Source organism: Caretta caretta, chromosome 7 (genome assembly GCF_965140235.1).
Source record: "Caretta caretta isolate rCarCar2 chromosome 7, rCarCar1.hap1, whole genome shotgun sequence".
Classification (NCBI taxonomy): domain Eukaryota; kingdom Metazoa; phylum Chordata; order Testudines; family Cheloniidae; genus Caretta; species Caretta caretta.
The window spans coordinates 126,759,438-126,771,600 of NC_134212.1; the positions used below are offsets into that span (position 1 = coordinate 126,759,438).

The 12,163-nt window shown below is 53.1% G+C and overlaps 1 protein-coding gene across 6 annotated transcripts in view; it reads right to left on the reverse strand.

Annotated features, from left to right (window-relative positions):
• Positions 1-12,163, reverse strand: part of ENTPD1 (ectonucleoside triphosphate diphosphohydrolase 1) — a 92,265-nt gene that overhangs the window by 9,273 nt on the left and 70,829 nt on the right. For all 6 annotated transcript variants that reach the window (XM_048858673.2, XM_048858671.2, XM_048858670.2 and 3 more), the window contains 4 exons: positions 5,325-5,475; positions 2,894-3,053; positions 1,900-2,130; positions 1,008-1,274 (listed from right to left, as the gene is read on the reverse strand). In XM_048858673.2, the coding sequence (XP_048714630.2) occupies positions 1,008-1,274; positions 1,900-2,130; positions 2,894-3,053; positions 5,325-5,475 (809 nt within the window). The remainder of the gene's footprint in view (positions 1-1,007; positions 1,275-1,899; positions 2,131-2,893; positions 3,054-5,324; positions 5,476-12,163) is intronic.

The window sequence follows — 12,163 nt, forward strand, 5'->3', positions numbered from 1 at the left end:
GAGGGGAAAGGCATAGATTGTGACAGGGAGCCTGGGGAACTGGGACTGGAGAGGGGAAAGAGAGAGAAACTGGGAATGGGAGCTGGGGAGAGACCAGGACTGGGAACCAGGAGAGGGAGGGAGACTAGTAGAGAGCAGGGGAGTGGAGAATGCGACTGCCTGGGCAAGGAAACTGGTAGTGAGAACTGTCTGGGAGGGTGTGGAGGCCGGGATTGTTGGGCAAGACAACTGAGACTGGGAGACTGTGTGGGGTGGTGGGAAAGACAGATCGGACAAGAAGCTGGGGCGTGGGGACTGGGATTGGCTGGGCAAAGAGACAGGGACTGATGGTGGAGGGGGGAGACTGGGACTCTGGAGGGCAAGAAGAGTGGGATGGGGATGAGACATCTGAGAAGTGGAGACTGGACTGAGTAGTTAAGGAGAATGGGAATGGGATGAAGAGCTGGGGGTGGGAGAGAGAGAGAACTGAGTCAGGTTAGAAGGGACATGGCAGAAGGGGTCTATGTCCCACGCACAACACAGCTCAGACTGGTTAGTGATCATGGCAGCTAAGAGTGCATTGGCCCTGGCAGAGGTCCAGGCTGGCCTCCTGTCACCAGGTCTTGTGGCGTTATTTTGCTGTGTAGATCATCTCAGAGTTCACTGCCCCGCAAGCTACCAGTGCCACTCTGGGTATCTGACCTCCGGGCACTTTCTCTCTCCAGAATGCACGGACACAAACACAGGCCGTGTGGGAGGTCGGGGGACACAAACTTTTGGACATATGGCTGTGATGTACAAAAGTCTGCTGTGTGGACACAACTCAAACCAAATTTGTTATAACTAGGTCGGATGAGTTCTCTGGTGGCATTTACAGGCTCAGTCCACACTATAAAGAGCCCGCACTGCCGCCGCCGCCGCCCCCAAAGTGCCTCACAGTCTTCCCTCCAGCCCCCCAGAAACATACCCTAAGCAGTCTCTTCATGTCTGCTCTGGGTTAGAGCACGCCGCTGGGCGTCCAGACTCACCCCAAACTCCCCTTGTAATGGAGGCAGAAAAATCCCATTGAAGGAGCAGCTGGAGTAAGGGCAATGGCTAGTGTTGAAGATCTTCTGGATGGTCATTCGGCACCTTTGGTAATCCCCATTCCCCTGAAGGTGAAGCTGTGTGAATGGAAGCTGCTGCTCACCATTAGCTATACAGGGGTTCGTGTAGAGGTCACTTATATTCATAATCCTCAAATATCCTGGGTGAAAGCAGGGATCCAGGAGGCTGCCATTCCGCGTGCTCTGCAGGTAAAAAAACCAGGCCATTGGCACTCAGTTCCAGAGAACAGGACCATGAAAACAGCAACAGGATGTACTGACCTAAGAAAGCTTCCCTGGGACTGGGGACAGATATAACATGCCAGGATTCTCATGCCAACCACAAACTCATCTTCTGTGCTCAGGAGTCCTGCTTTCTGTGTCGTGCTCCATCACAGGCCTCCTGTGTGGCTGCAGGCAAGTCATTTGCAGCCATATTTCCAAAGTCAGGCACTCAAAATGAGTGGGAATTTGAGATGCTTTGGGCCTGATTTCCAGAGGTGCTGAGCACCCACAGCTCCTGCTGCCTTCAGTCAGAGCTGTGGGTGCTCAGCACCCCCAAAACCAGACCCCTGATATCTCCAAGCTGGGTACCCAAGAACTGAGGCACCCCAAATTGGTGGCCACGTTTGAAACCTCTGGCCTTTGTTCCTGGCTGTAAGTCAGGAATAATGAGACTTCCCCACTGAAATCCACTGTTGTGAGGCTCAGATTCCAGCCACACCAGGCTGAACCACAGTGGTGTGTGCAAAAAGCAACATGCCAAAGGTGAGAAGGGTCCAGAAACTCTCAGCCCCACAGGAACTGGCCCTGGAGCTCTCACACTTGCCTGTAGGTCACTGGCCAGCTTCAGGCGCAGAGCCTGGTCCTTCCCATAGCACAGGAAGCTGTGTGTATACACGTTGTAGTTCTTGCCATAGAGACGAAAGTGCAGTGAGTTCTCTTGAGATTCAATTGGCTCTTGGTCTGGTACAAAGGTGATCTGGGTGGAGGCTCCGCCAAGGTCCAGGGCCCCTGATGTCCCCCTGCTGGATCTCAGGTGAGGCAGAAAGTTCAGCCAGCCAGGCTTAAAAGAAAACAGGGACAATGAGACAAGGCTCCTGGCCTGGGGGTGAGGGAAACAGGAAAAGGGGAAAGGTTGGGAGGAGAGAGAGAGAGAGGAGGTAGCACAAGGCAGAAGGGAGGCATGGGGACGTGGAGCAGGGCACAGGGTGTGTGGAGAACAGGGTAGAGGGGCAAAATGAGGGGTCAACAGAGAGAGGAGATGATGTACAGCAAGTGTCCATGGGAGGGTTAGAACACACAATCTGCAACTGAACGATCCCTATGAGAGATAGTAAAAAAAAATGACACCTCTCTCTAGTGCCGTGTATGCCACGGAACCCCAAACACTTTACCAACAATACAGAGGAATCATTCTGCCAGCCACTGAAATGCTCCCACTCTGGGGTGGAACACAGTAACTGTTTAAAAGAACACAGCAGTGATTTAGGACGGGAAATTAAGGAGGATACCTTGTCTAGCTGAAACTGCAGGAGGAATTCTAGAAGCTTTCTGTTCCAATGCACTGACAAATTGTGCTTGTACCAATGGTGTGGAGCACATCATGACACCACCTCACATGTGAGAGCTGATGCATTTAGTTTCCTAACAAGCCCTTGGAAGCTGGATTGCTGAAGAACTGTGTGTGGTCACTTTCTGACCCCTGGTAAAAGGGGTTGTAAAAGAAGCCAGTGCTGGTGGAAGCCCTCTTGCCAAGTATGGTTTACAACGTCCCACCCCCCACATTTCTGGACTACTACACCTGCCCCAGCTATTGGACACGTTACCTGCCTGAAGTTGCCCAACAGGTAATTAATGGTGATCCAGCCATAGGCTCCTTCTTCCTGACCACTGATGACTCTGGCACCCTGGAAGTTGAAGGGGGATGAGTGCAGCGTCTTCTCCACTGCAGAGAGGACTCTGTCAGCTATACTTCTGTTCTGCAAGCTGGATGTATAGAGGAAAGGACTGAGTGACTCCGGTCTAGAAGTTCTCAGCAGCCTGTTGGTTTTACTGTACCCCCCAAGACACACTTGTGATACTTTTGGTAAGACAGGAGTGCAATCTGGATCTAACACACTAGATGTTCTCAGTGACATCATTCCTTACTGTCTCACCATCCCAGCTTGTCCACCGCTGTTTCTGATGCTCTCTCAGTTGCCACCGACAACAGCAGTCACTTCCTGAAGCAGAGCAGGAATCCCCACAGGCACGCACCACTGAGCACACCCATTAGAGGACATCGCTAAGGCTAACGTTTAGGCACATGTATTTTAGTCACGGGTATTTCTGGACAGGTCATGGGCAATAAATAAAAATTCACAGCCTGTGACCTGCCCATGACTTTTACCAAAAATACCCGTGACTAAATTTCTACTTCTGGGCCCCACTGCTCTTGGGGGCCCCTGCTGGGGGGTGGGGAGGCTGCTCCAGTGCTGGGGGTTGACTGCTCCCCAGTGGCTGCTCCCGGGCACTGCTCTCTGGGCAGATTCCAGGCACCCCAAGCCACTGCTCCAGCTGATCTGGGACCACTGCTATTTGGGTGGTCCCCAGGGTACCCCCAGGACCGCTGCTTGGACAGTCCCCAGAGCCAGCCACATCAGCTGCTGTTCCGGCAGTCCTCAGAGCCAGCTACTCGGAGCCTCCTGAGCAGTGTCCGGTGCGGCTGGCCCTGGTGCAGTCCGTGGGAGCGCTGCTTGGGCGGTCCCCAGGACCAGCTGCTGCTTGCGCGGTACCCGAGCCAGCTGCCCGGGGCCTCCCGAGCAGTGTGCGGTGCGGCTGGCCCCACTGCAGCCCCCAGGACCAGCTGCTGCTTGCGCGGTACCCGAGCCAGCTGCCCGGGGCCTCCCGAGCAGTGTGCGGTGCGGCTGGCCCCACTGCAGCCCCCGGTACCAGCTGCTGCTTGCGCGGTTCCCGAGCCAGCTGCCCGGGGCCTCCCGAGCAGTGTGCGGTGCGGCTGGCCCCAGTGCAGCCCCCGGGACCAGCTACTGTTTGCGCGGTATCCGAGCCAGCTGCCCGGGGCCTCCTGAGCAGTGTGCAGTGTGGCTGGCCCCAGTACAGCCCCCGGGACCAGCTACTGTTTGCATGGTACCCGAACCAGCTGCCCGGGGCCTCCCGAGCAGTGTCTGGTGCGGCTGGCCCCAGGTACTGCCGGAGCAGCTGGCCCCGGGTTGCTCCAGCAGAGGCCAATGAGGCCCTGGAGTCAGCCACATCAGCCGCTGTGGAAGTCACAGAGGTCGCGGAAAGTCACGGAATCCGTGACTTCCACAACCTCCATGAAAGAATCGCAGTCTTAGATATCACACCCCGGGATTCCCCTCATAAGCCCTTGTATCGCTGCTAGAAAAGAAACAGCATGCCACAGTCCATCTTCATGGAGTCTCTGTAGGCAATACTCATCTGGGAGTAACCTGACCAGCCAAGGAGCTGGAAGTAGGGATGGGGATATGCCTCTGTTTCACTAGGATACAAGAGATGTCCAGACATCCACTCATATGGGCCAGTTTGGGATGATACTACCACCGTCTGAGCATCCCTGTAATGGGGCCAGTACAGTGCATGGGCACTGTATGGGGAAAGAAAGTCAGGGCAGGGAAAGGGGTCAGAGCAGAGTGGTGAAGGGAGGAAGCCGGAAGAGAGCTAAATAGAGGGAGAAGCCTGGGTGGGGAGAGCAGGGGGAATCAGAGGTGAGGAGAAGAGAGAGGCACATTGTGTGAGGCAGAGATAGCAAGGGCTGATTGAGGAATCCTGGATATCCCTTGGTGACTCAGACACAGGAACACTCATTCCCAATGGTCCCCTGGTCAGAATGTTCTACACGCAGGATGGGCTCACATGTGGCTGAGCCATTGCCGTGGATGGGAAGAAGAGGGACTGAACAGGACACAAGCTGTGTAGTGTGTGGCGAGCGCGGTCCCATGCCAGTCTATTGAGGGGCACCAGTTATGAAATCAGCCCTTGGTATTTCCTGTCCCTGAGGGTACCTGCTGTGAAATTGACAAGACAGCCAACAGTCAGAGTGTTTACACAGACACTATGTCACCCTAACTACACGGAGGTAAGCCATATGCCTCTCATGGAGGTGGAGTCATTATGTTGGTGTAGTAGGGCACTATCATTGGCAGGAGCAAGGCTGTAGTGTGTACACACTGACATTACATCTAGCTGTGTAGTGTAGACCAGGCCTGAGAGAAGGTGAAGGTTACATGTCTGCAGTACCTGAGCAGTCGCATTCCAGCTGTAGCCCCAAGGTAGACAGGGGTCTCTCCGTGCTGCTGTTCTGGAACCACTTCCTGAGCTCTTTTCATGCATTGCTGGAGGGAGAGGCCAGCTTTCTCTGTGTCCTGGGAGTAACCCGAGATCCCCAGACCTGGGGAGAAGGGGAAGAATAAGACATTCCATTTCATGCTCTCTTAACTGAGCCCTACAGCCCATAGCGAACCCTGCATATTACTCCTAACCTCTACTGCAGAGACATCAATAGCAACCCTCTTATTAAACCCAGCCTTAAAGCTTGTCTAATAGACTGCTAAAAGAATTTCTCCTCTATCAAGTGTTTCACATCCTTATGCTGGGGGTGGGTGAAACTTCATGGAAGCTGGTGGTTGAAGCAGCTGCCTGTCACTCAGAACAAATGTAAAAAGCACCTAAACTCCTTTATGGAATAGACACATCTGAAACAGCAGGAGCCAACACCCAAAACACAGGCTGTTTGCAAAGGCTGGTTAGGAATCTGAGCTATATGGGCTGAGGGGTTTGACTGGGGACTGAATGCAAACACAGAGGGCTGGGTACTGTTGGAGGGAGGGTGGGGGGTGAGAGAGAGAGGCAGGAGAAACACCACAGACTAGGCCCCAAGGAAGTCCCAGAGACAGCCAAAGAAGCACTTATAGTGTGACCCTGAGAAAAAGCTGAGTGAGAGATAGCAGGAGCGCGCACTTTTGGGTAGAGTGTTGGTTGGAAAGAAGCTGGGAACTATGAGCAACAAACCAATTTTCTGTTGTTGGATTCTTCCTGGGCACATGGAAAAAAACAGTTACTCACCTTCTCGTAACTGTTGTCCTTCGAGACGTGTTGTTCACGTCCATTCTGGTCAGGTGTGCACGCGCCGTGTACACGGTCGTAGGAAAGTTTTCCCTTAGCAGCTCCCATTGGGTCGGCTGTGGAGCCCCCGGGAGTGGCACCTTCAGGGAGCTCAATATATGACCCTGCCAACCCGACCCCCCTTCAGTTCCTTCTTGCCAGCTACTCCGGAAGAAGGGTGAGTATTGGAATGGACGTGATCAACACATCTCAAAGAACAACAGTTCCGAGAAGGTGAGTAACCATTTTTAATTCTTCGAGTGCTTGTTCATGTCCATTCCGATCAGGTGACTCCCAAGCTCTCCGCCGGAGGTGGGGTCGGAGTTCAGGAATTGCTGACGGGAGCACCGCTCTGCCGAATGCCACATCATCTCTGGAATGCTGGTGAGTGGTAAAAGTATGCACTGATGACCAGGTTGCCGCTCTGCAGATCTTCTGAATGGGGCTCTGGGCCAGGAAAGTCGCTGACGAGGCTTGTGCCCTTGTGGAGTGTGCCGTAACAGCTGGGGCTGGGACTTTAGCCAGCTCGTAGCACGTGCGGACTCCCTCGCATGCTGACCGAGGGTCGAGCCACCACTGGAGGGACTCAAGTGTTTGCACTGGCACGGTGACCGCTGAATCCAGGCTCTTGTGCCCTGGGTGGTAGACGAATGCGAGCCAGGCTTGTAGGGGTCTGAGCCTCAGTCTGGCATGTCGCACCACGTAAGTGCAGGCTGCCAAGTGGCCGAGGAGACTCAGGCATCCCCTTGCTGTAGTAGTCTGGTACTGCCTGAGGTTCTGAATAATGTCTGTTATGGCTTGGATCCGGGTCTCTGGCAGCAGGGCCCTTGCCTGTACCGAGTCCAGCATGGCCCCAACGAATTCTATTCTTTGGGTCGGTGATAAGCTCGACTTGCTCACGTTAGGGAGGAGTCCCAGTCTCTTGAAAGTGAATCTGACTAATCGGACTTGAGGCTCTACCTGCTCCCTGGAGTGCCCCGTATTAACCAGTCATCGAGGTAGGGATATACCTGCACCTGCCTCCTGAGGAGGAAGGTTGCTAAGACTGACATACACTTGGTGAACACTCGGGGAGCCGTTGATAGACCGAATGGGAGGACCATGAACTGATAATGTTTGTGGTTGACCACAAACCATAGGCACCATCTGGGCACAGGCCGAATAGCTATATGAAAGTACGCGTCTTTCATGTCAAGGGTAGCATACCAGTCTCTCGGATCCAGGGACAGGATGATCGTGCTCAGGGAGACCATGCAGAACTTTAACTTCACCATGCACTGGTTGAGTCCTTGAAGGTCTAAAATAGGTCTGAGACCGCCCTTTGCCTTGGGGATTACGAAATAACAGAAGTAGAATCCCCTCCCCCTTAGCTCCCGAGGAACCTCCTCCACTGCCCCAATTGTACCTCCTGGATAAGGAGTTGCTTGTGAGAGGGGTCCCTGAAGAGGGATGGGGAAGGTGGGTGGCAGGGAGGGGAGGAGCAGAATTGGAGAGAATATCTCATCTCTACTGTGCGAAGGACCCAGCGGTCCGATGTTATTTGGGACCAAGCACGGTAGAAATGGGATAGATGATTCATAAAACAAGAGCAGGTGTGGCGTCCTTGGGCGTCCCTTCAAGAGGCCTGCTTAGAGCCCGAGGAAGGTTTGGTCAGGCCCTGGCCCTGACCCGATGTGGGGTGTGACAGTCTGCACCTACCATTCCTACCCCTCCATCTATAGAAGTCTTGTCTGGGTCGAGGAGGGTAGGAGCATTGCTGTTGAAGCTGTGGTTTGAAGTGTTTATGCTGGGTAGCAGGGACGTGCATACCCAGCAACTTCATGGTCGCCCGGGAGTCCTCCAGGCTGTGCAGCTTGGAGTCCGTCCGCTCCGAGAAAAAATGGTTACTTACCTCTCGTAACTGTTGTTTTTCGAGATGTGTTGCTCATGTGCATTCCAATAGGTGTGTGCGTGTGCCGCATGCACGATTGCTGGAAGGTTTTTCCCCTAGCGGTACCTGTCAGGTCAGCTCTGGAGACCCCTGGCGTGGCGCCTTTATGGAGGTGTATATAGTCCCCTGCCGACCCGCCGCCTGCTCAGTTCCTTCTTGCCGGCATACTTCGACAGGGGGGAGGCGGGTGGGATTTTGAATGGACATGAGCGACACATCTCGAAGAACAACAGTTACGAGAGGTAGGTAACGATTTTTTCTTCTTTGAGTGATTGCTCATGTGCATTCCAATAGGTGACTTCCAAGCAGTTTCCTTGCGGGAGGGGTCAGAGTTCATCTAGTTGCTGAAGGCAGGATTGCCTGCCAAAGGCTGCATTGTTCCTTGCCTCTTGAGTAGTGTGACATGAAGGTGTGGATGGAAGACCATGTTGCTGCCTTGCATATGTCCTGGATAGGGACCTGTGCCAGGAATTCTGCAGATGACGCCTGCGCTCTCGTGGAGTGTGCCGTAAGTGGAGGGGCTGGAAATCGATGCCAGGGTCTGCCACAGCATTTTGTATTGTTCTGTATAGTTTTAATTATGAGGTACCCTCCGGCGTCAGGATATCGACCATGGGGTCCTCTAGTTCGATAACCTCCTCCACCTGCAATCCCATGTTGCGGGTGATTCTGCGCAAGAGGTCCTGGTGCGCATGGTGGTCTATCGGGGGAGGTTATGAGGTCGAAGTCCCTGCAACCGCCTTGTCTGGGGACGAGGATGAGGAAGCTAGAGGCGGTACCGGGTGCTCCTGACCATCCAGCTCTCTAGCGTCCTCCTCGTCAGTGCCTGTGGGTTCTGCACTGACTGTTGTCGCGGCAATGGTAGTCTGGCCGGCTATCAGGGCTGTAGTTGTGGTTGCGTCGACGGTGTCCTGGACAGGCTGCAGGCCCTGTGCTGGTGTCAATTCCAATCTTTATACTGAGGTGCTTGGGCCTCGGAGGCTACTGACTGAGTGCCCCTGGAAAATGAGCCCTGGGCCTAGGGATAAGCCCAGGGATTCCGAAGAGGCCACTGAGGCTGTAGCTGCCAATGTGGAGGCCATGCCGCTGCTGCCTCACTTCTGCACCAATGCGACCTGTGCCTGCTGCAGCGTGAATAAAATGAGTCCCTGCACAAGTCAGATGACACTGATCCAGATTGTGGTGACCATGGTGGCCCCAAGTGGTATTGAGTTGGGGACTGGTGCCGATGTTCCTGTGCCAGGGATTGGTGCTGAGAGGCTGCTGACGGGGACCAATGCTGCTCCGCTGGTGCCGAGAGTCCACTGATGGGGACTGGTGCTGAGAGGCCGCTGATAGGGACCGAGCTTGGAAACCATGCACGGGGTCCCAAGCTGGGGAACGGTACCTCGGGAATGGTGAACCCGAACGGTGCCGGGGTGAACAGTGCAGAGCCGAGGAAGGTGATCGCCGCATCATGCCGGCTTGCTCCTAGATGGTGCCAGGCACGGCAATACCAGGGGCTTTGTCCCTGATAACCAGAGGTTGAGGGGCCGTCATTTCTATCAGGTCCCTGGTGGCTTCGAAAGTGTCTGGGATGGAGGGGGACTGCAACTCCTCCACCTGGCACTCTCTGTCCGTGGAGTCTACGGCGCCAACTCCTGGTCCTTGGGTGCTGAGTGCTCCTTTGTGGGATGCACTGCTGTTGCGCCTGGCACGGCCTCTGGCACCGGGGAACAACCCCTGTCCGTCTTCTTGTGATGCTTGTGCGGCACCGGTGAGTGTGCCGCTTGCGGTGCCAGGGAGCAGGTGCTGCGGGTCTCTTGAATCAGAGTCTTTCCTCGGTACCGTGTCGCACACTGAGGCCGGGGCACTCCACACTGATGTCCTTGGGGCCGGATCCCAGCACTCTGTGGCAGGCTGTGGACGGAGAGCGGATTCCATCAGAAGTTGTTTCAGATGGAAATCCCTCTCTTTCTTCATTCAAGGGCAGAAAGACTTGCAGATTTTGCACCTGTCTGTTTGGTGCTCTTCCCCCAGACACTTCAGGCACGCATTGTTGGGGGGCGGGGGGGGTCACCCGTTGGCATGGGCTTACCGTAGGACCCGCAAGGTTTAAACCCTTGGCCCCGAGGCATGCCCTGGAACCGAGTGGAGGTAAGGGATAGGGGTTGCCTCCGCACCCTAACCCAAACTACTATATACACTAAACTAAACTAACTATTAACTGAAATCTAGACTAGAAACTATAGGCTAAAGAAGAAAACTAAGGGAAGCACTTGCAAGGCAAGCGAATGCAGTTCCAATGGCCGTCACGGACAGTAAGAAGGAACTGAAGGGGAGTCGGGTCAGCAGGGTCATATACTGAGCGCCATGAAGGCGCCACTCCAGGGGGCTCCACAGCCAACCCAACGGGAGCTGCTAAGGGAAAACTTTCCAACGACCGTGCTTGCGGTGTGTGCACACCTGGTTGGAATCGAGCAATCACTCGAAGAAGGACAGATCTTTACGTACATCTGAAACTGATGACATTAATTAAATCTCTTAGTGGAAACAGCCTGCAAGACCCTCAATATTGGCTAACTGCTCAGGTCAAAAGGGTAACACTATATTCCCAGGAGTGACCACAAATGCTCCCCTCCCCTTGTACAGGCAGGTCCAAGAACACCTGACACACCTTATAACAGCCTGTAGGCTCCTCTGGCATAACTAGTCACAGTAAAATACCAACACCTCACCTCTTGTCTGATCCAGCACAGACACTATCTTTCACCAGCTGCCACGTTGGTATTTATACACCCCATTAATGACATTTACAATTTCTTAAAACCAATAAATTTGAAATAGCAATTTAAAAAACCCAACAAAAAACACTGCATCCTAGATTCTAGCAGATGTAACATCCTCTGCTCCCATCAGGGAAATGCCTGGACTTGCCCTGTGCAAGCTCAGGTTCCTTGCACTGTCAGAAAAGAATATTCAAGAATAAAGGGCCCACCATTCCACATACCCTGATACCTGCTCTTGAATGCACTTCTAGCTTGGCTGCTTCAACTGATCTCACCTACTACTGGTACTCTCATGTCTAATGAAGTATTGCTCACCAGTGTTTTCCAGCCAGGCAGGCTCTGATCCCTTTTTATGAGATAAGTCACCTGTCAGCTTATTGCCTAGGAGAAGGATGCAGGGTGTCTCTTGCTACCTTTACTTAAATCAGAACCATCCTTTGTTCTTTTTCATAAATAGGTCACCCTCTGCTGATTGTTTTTCCTGTGACTGCCCTTTCTTGTCGACTTTGCAATCTTCTAATCAGCATCTGGCTCCATATGCGTATGTTGTGAGACACAATGACCAGACAGGAGGTAAATGTCTGCTATCTCCTGCTTCAAAGGAATCTGTTTAAGGCCTGTCATCTCATGGTTACCTGTCTTAACTCCAAGGGTACGAGAACATAATTTCCAGTATAGATACATAACTCATTAATTATTATCTGCATATGCATTTCAAAGAGATTATGACAACCAGGGGTTCTGGTTCTTGACAGAGACCTTACATGCCACCCTTTTGTGACCTTAATATGCATCTGCCCAGGGGATTCCTGTAAAACCCTATGCACCACCTGTGCCTTATGCCAGCTGGCACCAAGAACAAGGGCTGGATTTAGGGGCAGGTGACCCAGGAGAGCGCCTGGGATGTCAGGCGTGAGGGACGCCAGACTTGGGGGGCTGTTTTTGTTGTTAGCGACAAAAGGGAAAATAGAATGTTTGAAGTAAAATGTTTCAGGTATTCTATACGTGGATACATTTTTCACTAACCTCCTAGAATATTCTGGACCTTTGTAGAAACTCATGGACATTCCAGACTTTCTGAGAACTACATTTTCTTCGAACCTCCTAGAATGTTGTCAGCCATGCCCTTGTGGATATCTAAGGGGTGGGGCATCGCCAGTCAGAGAGATATAAGAACGAACTGAAGTGAAGTGAGAACCCAGCAGTGACACTGTGAACCTTGTTTTATTGTTAACTGTAAAAAATAAGGTATTCAAAAGTTTAACAAATGTGGGGGT